The 27679-nt window shown below is 37.3% G+C and overlaps 3 protein-coding genes, 1 long non-coding RNA gene and 1 pseudogene across 4 annotated transcripts in view; 3 read left to right on the forward strand and 2 right to left on the reverse strand.

Moving 5' to 3' along the window:
• The window catches only part of LOC131799496 (leucine-rich repeat-containing protein 15-like), a 94425-nt gene extending 89029 nt beyond the window's left edge, over nucleotides 1–5396 (forward strand). Inside the window, exons 12-13 of the mRNA XM_066167195.1 lie at nucleotides 1991–2062; nucleotides 5264–5396. Coding sequence (XP_066023292.1) covers nucleotides 1991–2062; nucleotides 5264–5339 — 148 coding nt within the window. The 3' untranslated portion in view covers nucleotides 5340–5396. The remainder of the gene's footprint in view (nucleotides 1–1990; nucleotides 2063–5263) is intronic.
• Nucleotides 1–27679, reverse strand: part of LOC131787159 (uromodulin-like) — a 240513-nt gene that overhangs the window by 196675 nt on the left and 16159 nt on the right. The window lies entirely within an intron of this gene.
• LOC131787130 (germinal-center associated nuclear protein) overlaps nucleotides 1–27679 on the forward strand; it is a 216280-nt gene that overhangs the window by 165817 nt on the left and 22784 nt on the right. The gene's annotated exons all lie outside the window — the stretch shown is intronic.
• LOC136281019 (uncharacterized) lies at nucleotides 17492–20265 on the reverse strand (annotated as a pseudogene).
• LOC131784044 (uncharacterized) lies at nucleotides 22964–26473 on the forward strand. The gene is made up of 3 exons (XR_010717534.1): nucleotides 22964–23431; nucleotides 25368–25459; nucleotides 25810–26473. It is a non-coding gene; the product is annotated as an uncharacterized lncRNA (long non-coding RNA).

The raw sequence follows: 27679 nt of genomic DNA on the forward strand, positions 1-27679 counted from the left end.
TACGCACCGCAGACGACATTTTATGGACGAAATTCCTTCTCCTCTTGCCGACATTTTTATATTCACGCAGAAAATAACCACTCTAATAACTGCCCTAATATAGAAATGGGCGACAATTGACGGAAAATCCTTTTTAATAAAAAAGTTGAGATTGTCAAAAGCAAACTTACGAGCATACGATCTTTAAAGTTTAAAAAAAATACATGAGGCTGGCACAAAAGAGAGGCAAATATATTACACAAAGGAGGTTTCGCGGATTTTGTGACTTAAGCATAGAATGAACCTATATTTTGCCGATAACTGTAAAGTTAGTTTTGTATGGTTAGTCGTACACGGTTGAATCTTCGACGACTTTATTTGTACCTTGTGCTTGTTTTTACATTTGTTTTCAACCTTTTAAACAAGCTTCACACTATAATAAGGATAATAGGTGTATTTAACTGAGTTTACAAGCCGTCTATCTTTAACATCTTTGTTCAAATCTTCCAAATCATTTGCTCGAGAAGGAAAATGATTTACATCTTTTACCTTTTTGGTGGCAAAACTGAAAGAAATGAAGTGCTCAAGTAAAAGCGCTGAAAGTTAAACATCGCGTTTAAAAATATTTATTTCCTCTTCTGTATATATGACAATCGACCCTGGCACTTCCTCCGTTGTCGCTTCTTGTCTTGTATGGTTGAACTTTTGCTTGCCATTTTCTGGGCCGTGTTCACTGGATTTTCTCGCTTTTATGCCTCTCCAAGAATTTGTAGTTCATTTCGAAACAGGGAAGAACCTATGGCTCACTTTCAAAAACGCTTTTGTTCGTTTTTGGCTCTTCAACAGGTGGTAATGGCTTTGAAAACGCTTTTAAATGACATTGTAGAAAACTTTGTTAACAGATGCTAACAAACTCCTATTTCTCCAAGCAAAAGGACATTAATCCGGAAGTTATTAAAATTTGCGAAACAAAACGTTGCGGAACATGCCCTTATTTAAAACAGGGTAAATAACTCACCTTCTCCGCCACGAATGAAACATTTCGGATAAAACACTCGATGAACTGCACCTCAACGAACTTGATTTACGTAATAACATGCATGTGCAGGATTTGGACATAATTATATAGGAGAAACGGGTGATGTCCTGAGAAATAGAGTGACAGTTCATAAACAACAAATTAGAGACCCACACACACGTATGCTGGGAGTCAGCAAGCAAATAGATGAATGTGTTGCGGGATTGATCCCTCAGTTCCGTTTTACAAGATTCTTAGCCCCTCCGAGGTCATGAGAAAGCACAAAGAGAGGTTTTTTATTTCGAAATATAAACTCGTTCCTAATGACTTGAAATTACGCTAATTGCTCGCGCGCGCTTCGAATTACAATAGCCGTTATTATTATAATTACAATTAGATCAGTGACGTAACAAGTCAATAAACACACTTTGCTATGCCTGAAGAGCCCAACAGCGGTGAAACGCGTAGCGCAAAAGTAAAGTAAAGGTTAAAAGAAGACTTTCGTCTTTTATTGGTTTTAGTATATATATATATATATATATATATATATATTTAAATGTGGGGTCAGAGTCTACCTTGGCATAAAGTGCCCAATGTTTTGGTAGCAGAGCTAAGTATACATAAGTTAAAGAATTAAAGAGGACGCATCGATTCTCTGTGATTCTGAGTTTCGCGCCTAAGCGCTCGTCAGAAAGTTGTCTCATGAACGCTCAGGCGCGAAACTCAGAGTCACAGAGAATCGACGCGTCCTCTTTAATTCTTTAACTTATATATATATATACATATATTTCTATATGTATATATCATAATCGTTGTCTTTATTTCGTTGTGACAACTCAATATACGAATAATTACGTAATGATAACGTGTATATTTTGGGCCTTTCTATCCAAGTATGAAAAAAATAAAACAACTTTTTTAGAGGACTGTTATTCTCTGAACTTTGTTGTCGCATACTATGCGATTGAAAATACATTTACTTATTTTTGATAGGCGATTGAACAACAACCAGTTGAAGGACTTACCATCAGGCATTTTCAGTAACAATACCCAGCTGTACCACCTGTAAGTTTGGAGTCTTTCTCAATATTGGTATTAGAGGAACGCATGGAACCCAACCATCAAAGCAGATATTTGAATACGTGGGTGCTATCGCATATTATGGTTTATATCCTAATAGAACCGCGTTAACACTTGGATTAGGAAAAGCCACCTAAAGATACATCGGTTTAGGAAAATTCGTTCGCCAAATAGATTGTCAAAGAGCAATTTGAAGGCAAACTTGTTAAATTAATCATTCGAGGATGGAATTTCCTCCTCCCTTCCCTTTTTCTTAACTATTCTAGTTATCAAGTAAAAAAAAATTCAAAAAAATCAGCCTAGTGACAACCGTAGCCTTGTTCAATTTAACCGAGCCCAGTTTGAATGAGCCAATCAAAACACTCGAAGTGCAACAACTAAGAATGAGAGTTCAAAAAGTGTCATGCACCTTTAATTCCTCTTCAAGCGTCTATGAAACAATGTCACGGTTTGCCATAAAATTACAAACTTTGGACTTGAACTTTTCCTAATTCGAAACCCAACTTTCGAGCGTCTCCGAATGATCTTACCTCGCGCTCAATGGACTAACAAAATACTTCTGGTAAACACCTCAATATAGGGCGAACTCCTGTTGAATTGTAAAGTTTTTATACAGATATCCGGGTCCCTATAACCGTAATTCAATTTAACCGCTACTGGTTATATTTCTAATAAAGTGGATGTAGGCGTGATACGGGCAACATAAAACCTGTGAAAAAACCTCATTTCTTGAAAAATGATATTATATACTGGAATATATCTAAAACAGATCGCAAAACTTAATTGTGTTTAATTGCGGTCGTGCTCGATAAGGTGCATTTGAACTAAACCAACGGTACCCAGAAATTTTTGGTGATCATGAAATAAAAATCCTGATAATGATTTTTGATAGGGAAAAAAACCAAGTAATGGGAGAGAGCTTTTCTCCCCGCTGATATCCATTATTTTCGAACGCTTAAATTAGGGTTGTTGCCGTTATGTCCTTTTTCCAAGCCTTTTGGAGGAAATTTTTTTAAATTTGTGAGGGGTGGCAGGAATATTTTGTGGAAGACAAGTGTTTACAATATTGAACCAGAGAAACTGTCTGTTCTTTGTTTTTTTTAAGAGATTTGATGAAGAAAGTTTTTTGCGTGAAAAATTGTAAGATATAGTGTAAAAAAGGGTATGAAAGTAGCCTCCGACAAAAACCTTTGAACGAAAGCCGTCTTTAAATCCCAGTGTGAAAGACTTTGCATTGGCGATGTTTTTTATATAAATTAAAGTTTATTACTTAAACAAGCCTTAAAAAGAAAAAAGAAAAAAATGGTAATAGTAACTGTAAAATGTACTAGAGTTTTTAAGGCCTCACGTTTTTCGTTGAGCGTTAACTCCTACGACATTTTTGCGACAAAAAGCTTTATACTTCAACCCAAATTTGTCCACATTCGCGTTTGAGTCTTGTATTTTTCGAGCAGTAGGTCTTGTTACTTTCTTATCGTGGGAAACGTGAGAAGAGAAAACAAAGCCCTTGTTTAATGTTCAAAGTAAATCCTGGACCGAAAAGGCACAAAAGTCGTCTCAAATAGAGAATATATATGTAGTCTTGAGCGTGAGAAAGAGTCGTGGTTTGCCCGACCTTCAATAATTTGCGAGGCTGTAAGATTTTGGATAAAAATAAAATATGAAAGTAGTCTCAAAAAAAACCTTTTTAACTTTCTCCGAATCCCATCGTGAACGACTTTGCATTGGCGATTTTTTTTTCATAAATTAAAGTTTATTACTTAACCAGGCCTTAAAAAACGAAAACCGAAAAAAAAAAAAGATTTAAAAAATTAATAAGTAGATTATTAAAATGCACTCGAGTTATTGAGAACTAAAGTCATTTTCGTAAAACAAAGTTTACAAAAAATTAAGGCGTCATGTTTTCTGTTAAACGTCGACTCCCTTGCGACATTTTCGTGTCAAACAGCTTTATACTTCAAGTGAAGTTTGTCTAAATTTGCCTTCAATGATTGCGGCGCCGCTGGAACTTGGTATTAACCTTACCCGACTACCGAAACGTACTCGTAGTATATAGAAAAATAGTGAGATAATATAGCAGAAAGGGATGATTGTAACTCCTATTACCCTGCAACGATTACAAGCCCAAAACTCACGTCTCTCTTTGCTTCGGGAGGCGAAAAGCTAAACAATAAACCACACTTTTTTATCGGTTTACCGTCGTATACAAACCACTTAGGATGTTGAGAGAATACGAAAAAAAAGTTTGTAAACGACGACTTTCTATTAACGAATACTTCAATTTGGAAGGAGAAAAAAAAAATCATGGAAGTCCACCTCTGTGCATGTTCAAAGACTTAAGTTTCTCGTATGGAAACCTAGACTAGGCAGCGCGTCAAACAGTTATAACAATTTTCCTCATACTCCCCTGCCGAGGTCTGTCCATTCCAGACATTCTGTATCATTAGTTCAGTGTTTTCCCTTTCAAACTTCTTTTTGTATCTTTACCTACCCTACCCCGCAACATACAACAAGTCAGTATCGCCTGGCCTATGATGAGGTCTACACTAGATGTCATTTCATATCGTAAAGCCTTATGTATTACAACAACAAGTGATTGGAGGAGAGAAAGGGAGAAGAGAGGAATTTAAAAGTGTTCAGTTGTTTTCAATGCCTCCAACAAAAAAAAGAAACCCTCAAACTCATTTTGTTCTACGAAATAGCTCGTTATCTTGCCGAACTAACTCTTCAAAAAGAAAATTTTAACAAGTTGCTTGGTTCACGGAAGCTCGTTCGCGAGATCAATCTGAAAAATTGCAAAAAATTGCAAAAAATTACGAAAAATGTCTAAGCTATTTCAAATACGTTCTCCCTTTATTTCATATTGTTAGGAAGAACCCGCTCAAGAAACTCGAACATCATGTTGATTCCCATGACGACATTGAAATTCATTCTGCTGAAAATAATAGATTTACGAATGGCTAACTCATAGATGGATGTCTTAAAAGATAACTACGCAGATAACTAAATAATGGAGTTGACAGATTTACCTGAAAATATAAATACGTTGCAGTCGCAGCAACCCGGGTTCTTACCAAAAACATTTCTAGCCATTTGAAGATATTGGTGGTAACGATAAGATGTTTATATCAGTAATGCGGCTGAACACTTGTTACACGAACGATAACTTTTGTCATTTGTTGACAGATACTTGGACAACAACCAGTTGGAGAATTTGCCAAAAGACATATTTATGAACAATACCAATCTAGGATGGCTGTAAGTCAAAAGTGAAGACTATTTTTTTTTCTAATTTTAATCATGCAGGCCATGCAAAGAGACGATGAGGGGAAATTACAGAGATAATTGTAATAGTTACAACATTGCAATGATCAGACATATTCATTAAAGTTACAAAGTGTATTATTGTTTTAAAAAATATCAATAGCTAAGGCTAGGCTTTTTAGTCATCAATCAGATAAATTTTATGATGTATCCACCCAGTCCATCAGTTCTCAGCCTAACTAGCCTCCGAGCATTAGGGTGGAAGGAAGGAAGGGGAGGAAGGTTGGGCAGCCATATTTACTTTTTAAATATAGACTGATTGACGGAATCCGCGTAATTTGGTCCGAATGTTGCTAGAACAATGAAGCATAAAAAAAAAGATATTAGTGCTTTTTTTTTCTTTTTTGCCGCAAATACTTTTATTTATTTTTTTTTTGGTGCTTCAGCTTGGCAGCTCAATGTAAGGAAAATGAATTAGAATATGGGAAAATGCTGACACACTTCGGCGTTTGATTCTTTGTGATTTAAGTAATGACGATTTTTTATATTTTCAATGACCTCGGTATTTAGCGCTCAGTATTAAGTATTTCAGTAACTTATAAGTTATTGTAAAAGTAGTACTCAGATGCAAGACCACATAAGCACCAGCTTTAACAAATATCGTGTTGATATAAAGTGAATGTAGGTATAAAAACAAGAGTCACAAAGATTTTGTCGTTTGGGACTTACACGGAAGTCATTGAATTTGGAGAAAATTAGTTTGATGATATCACAAGATACTATTCAGTTATTAGGTCAGGTGACATGTCTAGAGAAAAATATTAATAAATATATATCCTAGAAAAATATTAATAAATAACGAAACAAGGCTTTGTTGCAAAGTAGATTGTTAATGAAAAATTGTTAGAAGATTTAATGAGGTCCTTCGCGTGGGGATAATATAAATCCCGGTTACTTAGACAAGAGAAAAAGAAATAGAAATCTCTTCTCTCTTGTTGTTAATTGAAGACCTTTAAAGGCAGCATGGCCGAAAGAGTCGGAGGTAAAGTGGGGCGGAAGCCCAAAAACCATTTATGACAGAATGAAAAAATTATTCAAACATGAAGCAACAGGATAAATCACGGAAATCAATAACGCTTCAATTATACTATGAAAAACTATGTGCGAAATTGCTAAAATCAGCAAATATGGCTTTTGCACGGCACAAAGCATTCATCAGTCTATAAGTTGATTGCTTATCATCATCATTACTAGTTTTAGGGGATTGTAAAGTCACACGCTGCGTGTCGGTTGACATTTGTTTCAAGTTCCAGCGTGCTACAACTTCGGCTTCTACAGACGAGAAAGTCTGCACTCTCGCTTGAGAGCAAATATCAATAGCTCTATCAAACTAAAAACTGTGTTTCTATCCCGAAAATAAAATTAAAATAGTGTTGTCGTTGTCACTTACCGCCATCGAACATTTCCATGCAGAACTCCCCAAGACTAACATCTGTTGCGTGACCCGCAGGCTTTTTGTAGGAATTACAGGCCCGTTGTTCCTGCTGTCTGCTAAATAACAATTTCAGAATAATCTGCAGATCTCTATGATTATTTGCTTCCTTCGGTCGTAAAGTATCTGCGTTTTTTCTCAAGCATTCTATTATTACATGTAAATCTACATCTCTCTCGATCGAGTGTTGCCGGCGTTTGATTGCATGACTTGTAAAATTGATTAAGAATGAGAAATTGCGGATTTTTCGGGCGAAATTGCTTTTGATTTCTCAATTGATGTTGTTGCAAACACAGCTTTTGGGAGTTACGAAACAAGAAAACTTAACGGACCTAGTTTCATGTTCTAATGGAAATAAATAGCAAATAAAAACACATTCTCTTGAGAAAAAAATTCATAAATAACAGGGGTTCTTTCAAGAAACAAATATTGATAGAAAAGTTTTCAGTTCTGGTCAATATTGACTTTTCATAGCCTACTTTCAGGGAACGCGCTAACGGAATTAAAATAACATACATGTGTGATAGTGTAGGAAAGAGAATAAAAATAAAAATAAAGATAAAGGAGAAAACATAGGAACCTGTGTTGCAGTGTGCAGATATCTTTCGAGCCAGACGTACACAACTTGGCCCAACGCCACACAATAAAACTAGAAAGGGTGCTGTATACCAACTGGCTCGCACGCGTACGAAGGAAAGGTCATGACAATCAGCAAAAATAGTAGCAAATGCAGACGATATTTGCAGTAGAAAACAGGCAAAGGAAATGACAGAAGGATTAGGAACTTTCTAGAAGTGCTTTCTTGTAAAAAAAGACTTTTACTTCTCATGAAAGGTCACGCAGTCACGCTACAAATACTATTTCTGCGTGGAATTTTTTGATGGTGGAAAGTGGAAAAAACATTTTCCAGTCCTATTTTCTGGACACATGGCGCAGTTAATGAATTTTATGGGGCTATTGATATTTCCTTTCAAATGAGGGGGCCGATTTTCCCGTCATCCGCGGTCTTAAAAAACGAAGCTCTTACACACATGAACTTGGACGTCAACAAGCACGCGACATATGACTTTAAAATCTCCTTTTCTGTCACAGTTTCCTCATTGTGAACTGTGCAATAATGATGACAGTTAATCAAATTACAGACTAATGAATTTTTTGTTCTGTACAAGAGCCTTAATTGCTGATTTTAGCAAATCTCCAAAGTAATAAACGACAAAAGAAAAAAACGCTACGATTTTCCCATCGATTTTTCGCTTACATGCATCTCTCTAAATGTGAAGTTTTCCATTCCTACGAAAAATCTCGAAAGTTTTTCACATTTTTTAGCTTTCTTTGATCAATCATTTTGTATGAAGAGCAAAAAATGTAGGTTCATTTGGTCAAGTGACCAGCTAGAGCCAGAATTGCGTGACAGGTTTAGTTGAGAGGAACTTGTCACAGTCGCAGATCTTAAATGGCAACCAAGAGAAAAATTCGGTAGTTCCCAAATATTTTTTTGATGGTTTTCAGAGATAAAATGATGGATTATAAAGGGGAATTAAGATTAGTGTTACACCATTCTGGCAAGGGGAGATATTTGACCTCAAAGTTGTCAAATATTTGGATGAATCGAAAAGTCTAAAAACGCAGTCGTTTATTTGCCACTGTTGATTGACAAGAGTCGACCAAATTGACTGATACTTGCGTCACACATTAACTAAGGATGTAATAATATGCGATTCCCAGAGTAATTGGTTGAATACCATCGTAGTAAGAGCTTCATATATTCTATAAAATATAGTCTTGTGCGTGACAAAGGGTCATGGTTTGCCCAACCTTCAATGATTTGCGAAGTTGGAACAATTTTTTTTTCCTTGGTTTTCGCCATACCCTATTACCGAAACGTACTCGTAGTATAGACGAAAACAGTGAGATGATATAGCACAAAGAGTTAATCTTAACTCCTATTAGCCTGCAACTTTTACAAGTGCAAATCTCACGTGCGTTGCTCCGGGATAGCTAAGCAATGAAGCACACTTTTTTATCGGTTTACCGTCATGTATAACTACTTGCGATGTTGAGAGAACGCGAAAAAATTTTTTAAACAATGACGTGCTTCCATGGAGTCGTCGTTAAATTTTACAGAAAGTGTTCAGAGTGCTTAAACTTGCCAAAAACTATCAAGTGAAGGTTGAAATCGCGGACAGGAAACGGAATTGCCATAAATGTTGACCAACAAAGGTAACAAAAGTCATAAAGACGCGGAAACTAAATGTAAAAGTATCTAAAAAATGGATTTAACTTGCAAACTGCGGCAAAACGTATTATACCATTTAGAAATCAAATACGAAAGCCAAACGTAACGTCTGGTACTCCTGTCTTATTCCCTGCTTTTAGTTTATCTAATTAATTATCCATCGCGGAGAATTATGATATTAAAAAATCTTGTTGTTATCGTGATAGTGGCTTTAATAGGGTCGTAATAATATATCACATCTGATAAACCTTATGGCCTCAAGGAATGCGCGTATAGACCAAAGAACGAAATTACGAATTATGGCGGTACAGTGACACCGCCGATGAATTGTTAATGCATTTGTATTTTTGAGCGCTGGATGGGTATAATTGTACGTTATTGTTCGCCTAGTTATTACGTCGTAAAATTATTCCAATTTCTTCGAGAAGTTGACATCTTCCGGGTGTAGCGTGAGATTTTTAAGGGGAACGTACGAGAAGGTAGAATCGAGCGGAGCAGACCGTTTAAAGGCAGTGGTCAGGGGGCATGGTCTTACATAAAATGTTTAACTCTAGGTTCTCGGAGTGCCATTTCCTGCGCTTTTTGCAGGAAACTTTGGGTAAATAAATAGGAAGGGAAATGCAACTGTTGGTGGTTTAGTTTCCCCACCTCTAGTATTATCAGTAAGATACAAGTTTACGGCTGGCTGCGGAAAGTAGTACATACATTTGTAGACCGGTAGCACGGGGTTATGTAATTCCATGACTTTAGCAAAAGGCATTTGCAGAATGAGGTCTTTCATGGAATGAGTTTTCATTGCCACAACGAAAAATAATGAGACTGGTAACTTCTGACGTTATTGTACCCAACCCACTTTGTGCGCTGAAGAATTTCGCCTGCTACAGCTCGCGAGACACTGACAAACGTGTGCTTGTTTTATGTCACCTCGTTCATGACCTATAGTGTAACCAAATGGGTATCCAACTTTATCTCTATTAATGCTGTTATATCAGCCTCAGAATAAATTTCAGCTTTCTCGCTCATAAAAGTATCGTTAACCACGCGATGGAAGTTAAATGGGTACTCGCCTTTAAACTGGATTATACGTAGTTAAAAACAAAAAAACCCCTCAGATAGATGTCTGTCCCGCTCCCTGTTCCCCCGGGCTCCCTCCCCCTAGTCCGCCCTGTCCCCCTCCACTAAGACCAAAACTTAAGTAAAAATTGATAACCTGATAGATAAAGGTCTTAACTCAGCGGGCTTGTGGCACCTCAATTTCGAAGAGGCCACCTCTGCGCATGTTCAAAAACTAAGTTTCCCGTATGGAAACTCAGACATGGGGCACGTGTCAACCAGTCGTAAAACAGAGAATTTTCCCTATACTTCTCTGCCTAAGTAGTCTGCCTATTTCAGACATTCTGTATTCTTAGTTCAATATTTTCCCTTTTAAACTTCTTTTGGTTTCTCTACCTACCCTACCCCCTACCCTAAAACAAATAAATATCGCCTGGCCTATGACGTGGTCTACACTACATGTCAGTTTGTGTCGTAAAGCCTTATGTATCATAATGCCTTATGTATCATAACAACTGTTGATTGGAGGAGAGGGAGGGAGTAGAGAGGAATTTTGAAGTGTACAATTGTTTTCAATGCTTCGAATTAAAACCCTCAGAGTCATTTTGTTATATAGTATAGCATGTTTTCTTACCGCAGACTCTAATATGAAAAATTAAAAAGTTAGCATCGCCTTATTGACACTAAAAGTCTGTTTGTAGGCATTACTTGCGTTTCCTGACCTTCACTGATTGGTACAACGTACTAAACACCACCTTTAAATGATGTTTTGTTAGGATATTGAACAACAACCAGATCAAGGAAGTACCATCAGGCATTTTTAGGAAAAACACCCTGCTGTGGTACCTGTAAGTTTATACCCTGTTTATTTATGCAGAATAGGCATTAAATCCAAATCTACCGAACAGTTAAGTAATGTTTTATCCAAATGTCCTCTTTCCTCTAATTCTAATGCACTGTACACTTAGCCCCGCTTCTCCCTTGCTTTGACCTCTGCTGAACACTATGTGCCACTCTTCGTTTCCCTATAAAATGAGCAGTCCTAGCAATAAACCTCTTAAGCTGTGTGGTCACGTAGTTTGAAATGAGTATACAAGAATTCGAAATGGCTGCTCAAGTATGTGCCGGAGACAACATTTTATGGAAGAAACTCCTTCTCTTGCCGAAATTTTCATTTCCACGGATAAATCAGGACTCTAGTGATTACGCTTATATAAGAATCGGCGACGATTCAAGTCGGTCTCAGAGTTCAGAGCGATGGATGTTGACACTTAATTAGAAATTGCAAGAGGTTGACTGCCGGTCACGGCTCTCAAATAACTAAATGACCTGCAGTTGGAAATTTGCTTTGGTGTATACTAAAACATTGAGATAATATAGCATTAAAATATTGCTCAGACTCATTTATTCCTACAACGATTGTAGAGCATTTAAGCGCAAATCCCACGCAAATGTCTTGGCGGTAAAAAGCTTCGGATATTCGGAGTTTGAGTAGCTTATCACAGCGCCCCTTCAGCGTTTTCCACTGTGTCAGTAGATACCTTTCACAAATTCTGAAAACTATCTGAATTGTTGTCGTTTGAAAAGTTACGGTCGACATTTGAACGAGAAGGGCACTCTTAAACCTGCAGAGTGACCTTAATTTATTCATTTTTGAAACAATGCTCTACATGCATGAATGAGACTTAAGGCGGGGTTTTACCTAAAAAAAATGAAATGCTTGCATCATTTGTAACAGCTATGGTTTTCATCAGAACCATAGCAGACTATACATCACTGGAAAGCTATTGGCCTGAAGATTATAAAATGTGTATTTGAATGCGGTATTTATTTTTGTAACCTAATGCCAAGCCCTTAAAATACTCTAAATTACAGTGGCCCTAAAAATAATTGCACTAAAGAGACAATAGTAGGGTAAAGCGAAATACTCTGATTGACAATTTGTGTTTTCAACATTTCAGTTACAGTGTAATAAGAAGTTTTTTGCCTTGTTTCTTCTTTTTTAATGATTTACTTTTTTGCGTGGAGTGGCAGGAATATTTAACACTTGAAAAAGGTGTATTGAATCAGAAATAGTTTTGTTGAGATTTTCTGGTTACATAACCTTATATATATATATATGAAAAAAGTTGTTTAAACAAATCGCGTAAATATAGCATACAATAAACATGAAAGAAGTATTATTTAATACAAAACTTTTTTTAATACTCCGTTGTGACAACTCCATGTACGAAAAATCTTGTAATGATAATAAGGTGTATATATTAGGCCCTGATATCAGAACATGGGAAAAGAAGTAACAACTTTTTTTCGAGAGCTCTTACTGAACTTTGCAAATGAAAATACATTAATTTATTTTTGATGGGCGGTTAAACAACAACCAGTAGAAGAATTTTCCATCAGGCTTTTTCAGCAATAATACCCGACTGTACAGGCTGTAAGTTTAGAGTCTTTCTCAATATTGGTATAAGAGGAACGCATGTAATCCAACCTTCAAATCAGACATTTGAATGCATGGGTGATATCGCACATTATCAGTTATATCTTAAAAAAGCTGCATTAAGTGCCGCTCTCACTAAGAGCGGTCCTCTCGACTTCCCTTTCAGTTGTTCTCCAATTCTCTTTTTTCGCGTCGCCACAAGCCAAAAATGATTTTTGGCCAGTACACCCGTGTGGACAGCGATCGAAAGTGTAAATTTCACAGATTTTGTCCAGCGCGCAGCGATTGCAATAACATAGCTCACGGAGAGAGATTCTGAGGTCATAAAAGTAAAGAAAATTTTATGTACAGAAAAGTGTAAGATGTAATATAGAATAGAATATGAAAATAGCCTCGTACAAAAACTTTTAGCAAAAACTTTTTTCTGAATCCGTTGTGAACGACATTGCACTGGCGAGTTTCCCAACAAAATAAAGTTGATTACACAAGCCTTTCACGTGAAACGTGAAGAAAGGAAAAAAATCCTCTGAATAAAATTTAATGCAAATCCAGGACCGAAAGGCACAAAACCTGTCTTAAAATAAGGAATTTATAGTCTTGAGCGCGACAAAAGACCGTGGTTTGCCCAACCTTCAATGATTAGCGAAGCTAGAACATGTTTAATTTTTCCTTTGGTTCTAGCCTTACCCCACTACCAAAACGTACTCGTAGTATATACGAGAAAAGTGAGTTAATATAGCACAAAGAGATTATTTTAACTCCTATAACCCTGCAACGATCACAAGCGAAAATCTCGCGTGCGTTAATCCGGGATAGCTAAGCATCGCTTTGCCGTCGTATGTAAACCACTTGGGATGTTGAGGGAACACGAAAACAATCTGTAAACAATGACATTCTACTGAAGAATACTTCATACTAGTCTGTGCATAAAGGCTTTTGAAGAAATCAGTTTAAATGTCTTGCGGAGCTTTTTTATGATGAAAAATAAATTCAGTTGTGGGATTTTAACTGGTGAAGTTTATTTTCATCGTTGGGACTTAACTTTTAATTCTTTAATAACGTTGCTAGACCACACCACGGCTGAAGTCGGAGAAATCGAAAGACAACAACATCGAGCCGTGTTTCGTTTGTACTGATTCAAACGTCGTCCAACTGTTTTGTTTACTCGCGGTACACTATTTTCCTTTAACAAAATTTGTTTAAGTTGTCTCAGCTTGGATTAACATTTCACGGAGTCGTCGTTTAAATTTACAAAAGTGTTTAGAATGCTTTAACTTGGCAAAAATTGAAATCGCGGACCGCAAACGGAATTGCCGTAAATCTTGAGTACACATGCACATTCGAAGGGTTTTTTTTTACTTGTCATTTAGATAAAAATGAAAAACTGAAAACTCAGTAAAACTGAATTTAAAACTTAAAAAAAAGATATCGTTAGAAAACTTCAATCTTTGTAGACACTTGGAAATTGCAAGAGTTGATTGCCGGTCACGGTTCCCAAATAATTAAATGACTTGCAGTCGAGACAACCCATACATTCCAAACTATAATATGTTGATGAGGACCTTCTAAGCGATCTCGAAAAGATTTACAAATCTCATATCTAGTGTTCAGTTTACTTTGACTCAGAATTATTTCACTCAGAAATTCCGTGATACCATGCGAGATGTTTTGCATGCGCTTTTATTCCAAAAAGAAAAAAAAACGGATAAGGAAAAGGAAGAACAATTACATCGTAAAAAATTGGTTGGTGTACCACTTGCTCGAGTTTAAGTCTGTCCTCTTTAAAAAATTCTTGATAGCTAACAACTATTCAGCGAAGTGGAAGTAGGTAGTGGTTGATATTTATCAAACCGCTGATGATATTTACCAATGATGCTGATGCGAGTAATTGTTTTGGTGTATACTAACACAGTGAATTAAAAACTAACTATTTAAACTAAATTATTCCTGCAACGATTACAATGCTTTTGGGCGCAAATCCCGCGCAAATCTCCCAGCTGTGAAAAACTGAGAATATTCGGAGTTTGACAAGCTAATCAGAGAGCCCCTTCAGCATTCTCTACTGTGTCAGTATATACCTCTCATGAATTCTGAAAACTATCAGAATTCTTTTTTTTTTTTTTTTTTTTTTTTTAATCTAAGGTCTATAGTGGAACGAGACCTTCAGAGTGAGCTAGCGTGATTCTGTGAAACAATAATATACCATGAGTGAATTAGACTTGAAATTGATACAAAATACTCTAAATTACAATAGCTCTGAAAATAATTGGACAAAAGAAACCATAGTAGGCAAGAGGGAAATGTCCTCATCGACAATTCTTTTCCAAATTTCAGAGATGTTTTGCCTTCTTTCTTGTTTTCTTTTTCTATAAAGCGTTAACACTTGGATTAGGAAAAGTCACTTTGAAAATGCATCGGTTTAGAAAAATTCGTCTCCATTTTTCTGCATAAAATTAACAGCCTTAGCAATAGGCCTTTTTAGTTGTCACGAAATTTAAAATGGTTACACAAGAATTCGAAATGGAAAGAAAAGTGAACGCTCTGATATAAAACAGAATATGAAAGTGACCTCAAACAAAAACTTTTTTAACAAAAACTTTCCCTAATCCCGTTGTGAACTAATTTACTTTGGTGTTTATTTCCAAAACTTAAGTTTATAACTTAAACAAGCCTAAACATGAAACTTGAAAAAAGGAAACAAAACCCTTGGTTAATTTCCGAAGCAAATCCAGGACCGAAAAGGCACAAAACTTGTCTGATAATAAATAATATACAGTCTTGAGCGTGACAAAGTGTCATGGTTTACCCAACCTTCAATGATTTGCGAAGCTGGAATATGTTTTTTCCCTTGCACTGCGTGAAATGAGTAATTTCGTGGAATTTTTGGAGCCGTGATATTTCACGACTGACCCGACGAGTCGCAGATCGGAACGCAACGTGTCGGGAAACTTGGCGTGTCGGAGAGTGTCATGTTCCTGACACCCGTGACACGGCGTGTCGTGACAAGTCAAGAATATCAAGGGTCTGATACTTAAAGGCACGGATGTATTTTGTCGTAGAATAAATGTATTTGTGTACCTTTGTCCTAGCACGTTACTTGGAAACCACAAACGCTTGTTCTCTTTTGTCCCTTCAGAATTTTATAGTTAAAAATGCGTGGAGAACATATGGCCGACTGTTCAGTTGTACATCTCTAGCGATCTCTCACTATCAGTTCATTATCCTTTGGTAATTCGTGTCGTCAGTCGTGGGTCTCAAAGCCTTCTTCCATTCTCAAGTACCAAGGTTTTTTAAAAAGTTTACGTTCTGGAGATCATCAATTTACGCACATACATCTTCACCTTCCTTTGCTTATCCGGGCTTTCGCGTTCGCTTGAATGTATTTTTTTCAGTATCTTCTCGCACCTTCACCTATCGCTTAAGGCGGGGTACCTGTTCGCGCCTATACTGTTGCGCCTTCGCATTCAGTGTTAAAACTAAAGTTAAGTATACCTTCTGTTTTTAATTTCATGTAAAAGGAAACTTTGTGCCACTCGATCCGATTTGTTAATTCTAAACTTATTAGGGCTTTTTTCAGTCTTTCCAATTTTTTTAACGTTTTGAACATTAAAGTTGGAAAATAATTTGCAACAGTTGCTTTGCTGATGGCAATCTTATCCTTCACGGCATATGATATATGACAACAGGCAACAACCCAGCTATCAGGACAAAACGTTTTAGCACAACCTAGTGGCTCATCTTTTAAACATAGCATATTAAAGATACGTAATTACTAACAATGTCTGGGAACTTCTTTTGTAAAATGATTCGAGCTTTATTGTATTTTCTTCAGCTCAACTAATAGGTAATGCCATGTACTGTTAGGAAATGCTTCGATAAATTTGTTGTTGTTGTTATTGTTGTTGCATAAAATTGCAATTTGGCCAACAGTCAGCCAGTGGATTGTAATACATGTAACATTTAAAAACTGATAAAAAAATTATATGAAACACTGACAGCAATATTTTGGGTTTCCCTTAAAGAACCATACTAAAGTTTCAATATTTTATTGTGCAAAAATAAATAACTACAGCTATTTTGAGAGGTTATACCATAACTTCTCATACACTAACTGTTGTACATGATCCCACAATACATTTGGTACCTATTGCTATATTAAAGAACTACTTGTGCAAACCACTTTTGGCAATAGCATAATCAAATGACATTAATTGCAAATTGACTGAATTGTGACAGTACATAAAAATCTAAATACAATATTCTTATTAATCTAACATGTCATGTTATGTGATCACTGATTTATTTCAGTCTGTAACCAAAATAATTGCTGTTGTCAACCAATTCAGCTTATCATGATCCAACTTAGGAAAATGTTTCAGAATGTAAATATCTAGAAATGAAAATGTATCTTGAGACTCAATCATGTACAGATGTTCATTGAGAAAGTACCAACACCAAATCCACCTTCTGCAATCTGTTTTCCTTTCCATAAATTAAAGCTCCATATTGTTAGACTCTAACTGAGTTTGATAATGGTATTATTTCATGAACTTTTTCTGATGGCGCAGAAGCGGAACTTGATATTTAAAAGACACAGCTAGACTGGAATCTTCCCACTGGCTCATAAAAGGCATGTTCTGGAATAACTGACTCGAAATGATTCGCCCAAATCTCTACAGGTTTTGAATACCTGTTACACTGAGGATGCCTAGCATACCATTAAACTAATGCTAGAAGGTGGGTGATCTTTTGAGATTTTCCATTCTCCATTTTGATAACCACATCATGTTGCAGAAAGTCCCTAATGATAGCAGGTCTACTAGAGTCATCAAAGGCTGTTGGTGACAAGCTGAGTCTGCTGCACAACGGTATCCTTTGTATAAAAGGTGCTTGAACTTATCACAGAAGCTGGAAACATGGATGATTCTGCCACCAGCATACATGGCCTCGTAAGTCTTCTGTAGTCTCCTCACATCATCACTTTCAATTGCATCCCCTTTTGATTGGTGGTAGTGGTACTTGAGTCTCAGATTTACTAAGGTTAACATTCACTGGACTGCCAGTTTCAGATTCAACCATGTTGCAGAACTGCTGGACACGGACACTTACTTCTAGTAAAGTTCCCTTTTGCTTGCCTTCACAATCCATAAGTTGCTGGAACTCTTCCATGCCTCCTGGAAATATAATTTGAACTCCTGGGAATAATAAAATGAAAACCAGTTAACATATGGTTCATAATGTATTCTGATACATCTAGGCATTATGCAAAGGCTTACACAAAGCAACATGCCACAAACAGGGTATCAGGCCTCTGGCAGGTGCAAGGTTAAAATTTAAGTCCACCATAAAATTTTGATAATAATAAAAAGTTATGTGATACTTTTGTGGACTTATTATTATTTGTTTTTAGTTTGACAGTCAGTCGTTTGGTCAGTCGGTCATTCAGGTCTGGTCAAAAGCTAATGAGTTTTGCTACTACACTGTATAAGTGCTTTGTTGCCACAGACCTAATGGCCTGTCTGCTTTAAACTTTTATATTTATGTAACATGTATACATGTACATATATGTTTGAATAGGGAGGTTTGAGTGTTCACATATTTTTTTTTCCAAGAATATGGCGTGACTGCATTCTATCAAAATGTCAAGAAAGGGAACACCAGTTTGAAAGAATTAATTTTCATTTTTTTAATTTATTAGAGAAAAGTTTCATACCTACCAATATTAACATTGTTTGTATGGTAATCTCCCATAATTCCATTGTACCTCTCAAATGAGAAGCACCAAAAAGAGAAAACAGGTCCATAATCAAGTATGCAATCCTTAAAATGGCCATGAAGATGCATGTTTGGTGTGCACTTCTCCTTCCCGCAGAGGGCTTCTAAACATAACACAAAATCGCATCAGCTTGTGGTCAGCTTCCATACACTCCTCCTTGGTGATAACTTTTCTGCAAAGCAGTTGACAGGCATGTACAAATGCTGTCCACATTCCATTATGTCCACTGGGTATTACTCCCTTTAAAGCAAAAAAGGAGTAAAAACATACCCAGTTCTTCCACTGGTCACCAGTGAATCCCTTAAATCCTTCAGAAATTTTGCTTTGGATGCACACAATTTCAGATGGTGGCTTAACAAGACTGACACGTTTCTGTTCTCTCTCCAAGTCAGATTCACTCAAAATTCCCATTTCAGTCCAAGTCTTAAGAACATGTTTGGCACTCCCAAGAGGCAAGTTATGCATGGGATCAATCAGTGCGAATCTTATAGCATCATAATATGGAAGCTGGAACAGGACAGAGTAATGTGCTCCACTTGAAGAGGCAAATTTCTGGGCATCACTTGGTGTTTTAGCTTAGCAAACTTTCTCTGCAGATGCTCGATGGTCTTCATTAGATTGCTGTTCCCAGCTTTCTCTATCAAATCCTGAGAAATCAGGTTTATCACCAAATGATGCTCTTGGAAATTTTTTAAAGCATTTGCTGCATCCTGAAAATATAGTAAAACACCATATAAACAATGATGCCAGTGCAACAAGCATGTATTTACACACACAACAAACATATACCTGCCAACCTTTTTTGAGCCAAGGGTGCGAGATTTTTATCCTACAAGTGCCAGGATTTTTGATAGAGAACCTGATCATATCTGGAGATAATCCAAAGACTTCAAATGCACACCCAAACAATTCCAAACTTCCTAACACATGAAAACACAACCTCGTCTCTAGCACTTCCCTTCTAAAAGTCAGAGGATGTATTAGCTCAAACTTTTCTGCTAGGCGTGAGGAATTGGTCAGCTGGTGAGGGCTGACTTGAGATCGAAGTTTTTTGATTCCCAAGACATGTGAGTTGGTAGGTATACATACACAAATACAAAAAAAAAAATAACCAAGGAGTTATTATTAAAATTGTATAAAACACTCTAGTTATAGTGCATCTTTGAGCACTCACCTTTCTTTGCAGTATGGCCAATAAAACCTCCACATTTCGAAGTTGCTGGTATATCACTTGACAAAGCTAAGATAGCAGCTCAGAACATCTCACCAGTTCCAGAAATGTTTGTGTCTAAGATAACTCCATCCCACAAGTCAATAAGGTCATCTACTAATGGCTGCAGGAAGGAATTGATATAATGCTTAGGATCCTTTGGCCCAGGAATTATTCCAACAACAATAAGATTTTCAGGTTTGAAGTGTTCCTTTTTTGGAAGGTTCATTACAACCATGTAAATGACACAAATGGATTTTGAACCATGAAGAGTGGGCTGAAGCCAGTCAATGTTCAACATGAGAGCAAAGTTATTTGGTATAGCAAGAAAGGGCTCTCCATCCACATACTGAAACTCTTTCCAAACTCTTCCTTCAAAACAGTCTCCAAGAACATTGTCTGACAGCTGGGTGGAACAATTTCTCCACTTTTCATAGTTTTCCATGAAGTTTGGCTTGTTAATAAGGTCTTGTAATGAATCAGTAACCTTTTTAAAGCAGTAAACCTGCCTAGGATACAAGAATGTCTCTCCTACTCTTGACCTCATAACTTTCATCAGAACGGAACCACATGGCCTCCTTTGGGCTTGGTGTAGGTGGCGTGGATGACTCACATGACTGCATTTTGCTGATACAACCTCACCATTTGGCCTTTGGCAAACACATTCATCAAAATTAGAGAGAGTTTTACACTTAAAGCAAACTGCATTTTTAATAAAACTGTTCTTCTGAAGGCCAAGGTTTTTTGAATCATGAACAATGTTTCTGGGATGATCTTGGCAAGGTAATAAGAACTTCTGCTTGCATCATCTTACCAATACCAGATAAGAACAGCTTAAAAAACTTTAAGAGTAGAACAATAGCCCTGTCTGCAACTTTGAACATTGCCTGCCACAGAAGTAAGAATAAAAGCAAAGCCCTCAGTTCTGTGCAATCACTTCTTGGTTCCTTCTGTTTACCACATTTTTTTTGCACTGTTTTCCATTTCATGAGAATACTCAAAGCTCTGAGTATTGTTCTCAACATCATCCTCCTGAAATGAAATAACAGTACATCAGAAACAATAGCAATAAATAGTACTCAAGGTTCAGTATACATGTACATCATTCTGCTTGTATTTACATCGCTAGTGAATAAAATGAATATCAAAATATTTCACTAAAAGAAATTTTACACATAAAAGTAGGGCAGTAGCCACACTGTAGCCTGAGGCAAGACGAGGCACTTGCCTCATCTAAATTTTTACCTAAGATAAAACAGTAAAACCTAGCTTAAGTTGGAAAAGTAATCTCCAGAAAACACTTTTCTATTGGTTTATGAGAGATTAATCTACCTAAGAAGAGTGATTTAAGAGCAAAAGCCATGTTATGAGGGTCATTAAGAGAGATGGCAATGTTATGATCTGCTCTTTTTGTATTAGTTTGCCGTATGAACCAATAATATTCTATAAACTAACCAAGAGTTGCCGTTCTGATTGCATGGAGCTTTCATGTTTTTCCACTGAGGACTCCTCTGGTAACATTTCATCATCTACATCATTTTCACCACCATTAGAATCTCCTTCTGAGAAGAACTGCCTGTCTTCATCATCCCAACAAGGAAGAGCACCTTCATTTTCTGAATCAGAGTCCATGTCTAACTCAAGCTCCACATTTTGACTAGAGAATCCACATGCAATATCACCATATAGTGTCTGATGCTCATAGAAGGTACTTTTGCTCACTTTTCTTGCAGTGGTTACAGTAGAACTTCTCACCAATTCTAGGAGTGACTAACAACACAAGATGAATGTCAGATTGATCAGCATCAATGAGCTGATATACAGTGAAGCTCTCTGAGGCTTTTACTGAGCAACATGCAATAGCATTGCTACAGGTGTATTTCCTGGGGTATAAAATAACAACCTTTACACACAAACGGATGTGTGTACCCAAGAGTCAAAAGTAAAACAAAAGCAAATAAAGAAAAATTATTATTATTAAAAAGGTCAATTTGCATCAAGCTGTTTACATATAACATTGTAAAGCAACAGACTGTGTTTCTCCACATCTGAATGTCATTTTCCACAGAGAACTGAAGTACTGTACATGTAATTGATTGGTGGACCTTATGTTGATACATAGGAAAAAGTCAGAAAATCCTGGCCCTGCCCTAACAAAGTTTTGAATGTAATTACATAAACACAGCCCATAACAGACAGCCAGGACAGAGCTGTAAAAGTACTGTGTGTTATGATATGCAAAAAACCTTCCGGACATCAACGTTTGCTTTTTTTCTTTCTTATGTAACTCTCAACTGTTATGTAACTTTCTGGACTGGTTATGTAATCACTTCGGACTACTCACGTGTCAGTTCTCGGGTTACACGAAAAAAAACATTTTATATATAATAAGAGAGTCGCTATCGCGTTGTTGTTGTTTCGTTAGCTCTAAAGGTAACCTGCCTCTCAAGTAATTAAAGTTTGTGTTCAAAGAAGCTTACTGGACTCAGACTCACTATCTTGCTCTCTCGCGTCTTAAAGGACAAAACTCTGTGCATGTGGCATTGTCATTAGGGGCTGTAACCTGTAACCTGTAATACCTGTTACAGCCAAGCCTAATTGATATTACAGGTGATAGTTACTATTTAAAAAACTGTTGGTAATGCTTTCAGATGTTCCAGCAGAGATCTTTGACTCTTGTCTTTGCTGTAAAATTTTGGTTTGTGTTCAGGAGATATGTCTTAGCACTCTTACCAGTCGGTCTTTGGCGAAGGTTTAAAGCGCGCAAGTTCTACCTACGTCTTAACTTGAGTAAAAAAATCGCGCTGTTCATTTTTTTTTTCGAAAATTCCGCCATTTCACGTACGTGTTGCTATGGTTTAACGTTGTCGTCCCCAGTTTCCCCCGCGCGCGAGTCTCTACCATGCGCAGGGGTTTTTCAGTTCTGTCCAGCCCGCGCAGAACAAGATTCTCTCTTCTCTCAAAACGGCTTAACTTTGATCCATCGCAAATAATCAAGAGTGTTATATCTTGTGCGACCCGGGCTTAAAACACTATGAGGACTGAAGAAAACCTTTCAGGAATTTCAACTATCGTCGACCTATGTCGAGAAAGATCAACCTCATTATTAACTCAACTCACCTTTCACGTTTAATCTCTGCAAACTGGACTTTTCACATATGTGATCATAATAGAAGCTTTCCCCAAACCAAGAAGCGCAGTTTTCACAAAATTTCCTTCTCAATTGATCCGTACTTTCACCTATTATGCTGCCTTGGTGAAGAACTCTCAGCAACTATTAATATGCTACCGAGTTAAGTGCCGACAGAAGTGCCGACAAAATGCGTGACATTCAATGAGACTACGCTTATTGGTTAGTCTTACTCACGTGGTTGCTCTAGAAGCAGATTATTGGCTTACGGGTCGCTCAGACGAAATAGAAGGGAAAGAAAAGCGTCGCTCGACCTGTGGACGCGTTACATAATATTCGCTGGACGATTTTAGTTTTGACATCGATGTGGCTGCATCTTTCTTCCGGAGTGGTAATACCAGTACCACTTTGAGTCGACGACCATTCGGCTCAAGCTCATCAACCGGCGCTCGATCAAGCGCAGTTCCATCCCATCCAGAGCCTTTACGAGAAGATTCTATTAGAAATCGGGAGAACCTGGTGGTCTCAAACCGAGAAATTCGACAGTTGTTCGACACAATCAAAGAACTGGGGGATATAGTAAAGCGGCAAAATGCCAAACTATACAGTTTGAGCGTGGAACTGGAAAACGCTTGTAAAGAAGTGGCTGAGGTGAAGACCGAACTACAGACTGTACGACAGAAGCTCGATCGCCATCCTCAGTCGACTGAGAAGGAGAATATCCTTCGTGGGCCTGTTCCAAAGCAACTAAAGGTTTGTGCAAATTTTTGTTCCAGCACTGCAGCAATAGGCGTTTCCTTTTAAGCTTCGATTCTGGTATGGGAAGTATTTTAAGCTTGTGGGACAGTATTCCCTTCTTTGTGATGTTAATACCGCATGTCATATGGCTTGTTTGAAACTAAGCCGAGAATAATAAATACTCGGGGGGCGGCCTCCAAGATTGCTCCAGTGTATGAAGTTTTGAGAATGTCAAACATCATTTGCCAATAGTGCCTGAAAATCAACTTCTGCAATTTAGTTTGAAAGCTACTGAAAAAGGTTACTTCACATAGTTCAGTATAGATTGTTTTTTTCTGTAATAATTTACCAAAATGTCCTTAAGTTAAAGTAGATGTTATTGTTCACTGAGGTTAAATAGATAAATGAGCATTTAATCATTTTTCTCATGATTTAGAGTCAGACTATCAAAAGTTTGATTGGGTGTTTCGACAGCTACACTTCTAGTCTTCTTCATCAGGTGATGAAGTCAAATGTTTATGTGTTGCTACATGTAGCGCCTTGGTGTTTTGTCATTGGTACGTTTTGGCCCTCCATCATTGGGATATTTTTATCCTCATTATTATTCCAACCAGCAGATGTTGTTCTCCCGTAGGTCAGCTTTTTTACTGACTGGCTGTTATGCTTTTTGATTGTGGGCATCCATGCTTAAGGAATTTAAATTCTGCTCTCATTATTGATTAAGAAGCCATCCACATAAAACTTTACCCTAATAACATCAATAGAGAGAGTGGGATCAAAATTTCTGAAGTGTGGATGGCTACAGTTAAAAAGCATCACAGCCGGTCAGTAACAAAGCGGACCTATGAGGGAATAACATCTGCTAGTAGGAATAATAATGAGGATTGAAATGCACCAAGGACAGAGTACTACAACGTACCAATGACAAAACACCAAAGTACTACATATAGCGACATGTAAACATTCAAACATGCTGCCTGACAAAGACTAGCAGTGTAGCAGTAGGAAACATTGCTGTCAAACTTTTGATAGCCTGACTCTATGTCATGAGACAAATGACTAAACATTTATTTCTTAATTTGTCCCTAAGTTGTTTGTTTTTGTAAATAAAACATCTTGTCTTCTGGCTAGAAATTTTAAACCACACAATTGTAAGCATAATTTGTTACCCATGATATTATTAGAATTTGAACTTAACTCCCTTATTTCACTTTTCACCTTTGATTCCACATACACTGTTCTTATAAGAAACGTTAATGTTCTTATAATTAATTTTGAGGGGGGAACCTTGGTTAAGGGAGGGGACTTTGCAAAGGGTGTAGTCAAAGAACTTAATTTCCCTTTCTAGGTGGGGAAAATGGACAACCAAAGTTAAGAGATTGTCCCTCCTAGAGGGGTGGCACATTTCAGAACAAGAAGCCACATTAAAATTTGCAGGACAAATTAAAGCTTTGCTTACTTGTGACTGAAAAGGATTACTTTAACGAGACAAAAAGAGATTTTACACAATGCTTAATAGTCCTCCATTTTGATCCAAGCAAACCGCGAGGAGATGGAGAAGCCTGTGTTCTTGTGTATTGTGGTCTTTTCTGTCATTTAAAACAACTTGAAGTGACTTGTTTCCGGCTCTCTGCAAAGTTCCTTGATTTTTTGCGATTGGCTGGCAAATGGGGAAGACAGGATTTTATTTGTCTGTGATTTTCCCTCAAGAATTTTCCTACAAGCAAACTTTGTTGGCCATGTGAATATCTTATTTTAGTCAAGATGCTGAGCAATTGGCCTTGTTTACTTTTTACATCTTCACAGATCTTGACAAAGTCTCAGTTCATAAACACACAAAAATTTTATCACCTTCCAAACAAGCTTGGTCACTAACTTAAACCTATATTTAATTTTGTTCATCTTTATGTACCTTTCTAAAAAGCATTACTACTATAACATTCCTTTGTAGCATTGATACTGCCCACAACAGTGCTGTTAAAGGATTTCTTTGTAAGGAACTGGAAAAGGAAAACAATGACTATGAAAAGTCAACTATCAAGTGTAAGTGATGTGTTCATATGATTTTCTCTTTAAAGTACATACATAAATGTGCTACTAGAGTGTGCATGCAATTTATTTTTCTGGTCCAACAAAATGTGGTCACCTTGTAAGAAATTTTTTAAACTTTTGTTTAATTCATCTGAAAGTTTGTTGTCTAGAGTACCCTAAAACAGAGCTTTTCGAGGTGCGTAACCTGTCTTGTGCCTACCTTTAGTAGAAGACCCCGAATGGATAAATTTGAGAAAAGTAGCTTTCAATGTTAGGACAAGATTCTCATCAAAGACTTTCTCGTGAATTTGGGTAATAAATAAATAATAAGCAATTAACCTAATACTATTTTTATGTACCAGGTGCTGTGTCAAGATATTATGAAATAAAAAGACAACAATACCTTGACAATCCACCTGACAGAAGAAATAAAGCAGAGAAGACTGCTCAGCAATAAATTGATGCAAATTTCATGAGTGGCAAGGAGAATGGTGAGGGCAGTCAAGAGGATGTGTGGGTTGTGAGGTCACCACTGTGGCGTAGTCCACAGCTATCTCCTCTCTTGACAAACAGCCATCTTCCTCCTGAAGCTCACATCCATAAAATACAAGAGTAGAAGGAGAGCCATCCACACACAGTCTACCAACTTCCTCACCTGCATGGGTGCTCCTTCCTGAGAGGTCTCCTTCTCAAAATAGGATTCCTCCCTCCCCACCGTCCCCACAACATTGCAGTGGTGATGAAAGCGATGGGGAACCCTTGCATATGTTGGACACCAGCCCTGTCACAATCCGGAGGAGGCCAAACAGACGGCTACAGTCACTGTGGGACTAAATTAATGCCTAAGTGTTCTTTATTTACATAACTTGTATGTTTTGCCTTCTGTTTTTAATTCAGTTCATTTGACAGAATGGCAAGGTGGTTTATGGGTATTAGGGTGAATGGTTCCTTTTTAACCCTAACTCACGAAATGTTTTTTTTTTGCATATTGCATTATCTGGATTCACAAATTGAAAAATTAACAAATGATGCCACTTTCTCTCTCTCTCATCTTGATTGGAACATAATCTGGCAGCTATTGCAAACAGTTCAAAAATCTGTGGGAAGAAACTTTAAATAACATAGAATTGCGTCTTTAATTTTGTTGGCAACAATTAATATCAAAACGAGGCTGCGCATTACCTAACCCAGTCTGCAGTGTGAACGGTTCTTGAGCAACACATGTTTTATAAAACCATGTTTAAAAAACCACGTTTAATGAAACTTGTTTAAATTGGTGTGAACAGGGCATTAGTTGTTAGTCATCACATGATGGAATAGATTCTGTAAATTGGCCGTTTTGAGTATTATTTATTAGATATTAAAATAATTTATTGTTTTATAGAGTAAAGGTTCTGAGAAAAATACACTAGTAAGAGGATGCAAAATTATCGGGAGAATTCGTTGCTTTTCCAAGAACACCTGATAGTATGTGGTGTGGATCAAGAATGCCGAGTGAAATTTCTCGTACCGTGGAATATCAAAATCTAGAATACGAATCTATTCTTCAAGTGCCGAGAAATTTCGGGTTCTCGAATATCAAGCCATTCTGATAGGAAAACCAGGTTCTAGAACACAGACCGATTCGTCTACTACCGTGGAATTGCGGGTTCTTAAATACTACGCGATTCTCGTTGTGCCGTGGAAAATCGGGTTCTAGAATACAGATCGATTCGTCTAGTACCGTGGAATTTCGGGACAAGAATGCCGAGTGAAACTGTTCGCACGGTGGAAAAGACAACTTTTTAGAAAGACACAATTTGACTGACCGCGCGCTCGTATACGGTACGCCATTATTTGCGGCAAATCTGAAAGTGTAAGGAAATTTCCGGGTTTCCATACGCCGCGTTTCAATGACGTATCCTGAAATCGGATTTTTTATGCCACGGGTTAAGTCCGTCGCATGTCTTTGAACACGGTACGTCCGGGTATGTCTGTATCCTCGAAGAATACGGATCCGTATCGTGGAATTTCAGCACTGCGATACGCCTTATTTCACACAGTGTTGGTACCCTACTACCATACCCTACTACCGAAACCAACTCGTTGTGTATACGAAAAGCTAAACGTGACTTTCGGTACTCCTTTAGTTGTCCTAATCGAATATCCATCGCGGGGAATTATGATTTTCACAAGTCTCGTTAACATTGTGTTGGTGGTTTTATAATGGTCGTAATAATATATCACATTCGA

Source organism: Pocillopora verrucosa, chromosome 5 (genome assembly GCF_036669915.1).
Source record: "Pocillopora verrucosa isolate sample1 chromosome 5, ASM3666991v2, whole genome shotgun sequence".
NCBI lineage: Eukaryota > Metazoa > Cnidaria > Anthozoa > Scleractinia > Pocilloporidae > Pocillopora > Pocillopora verrucosa.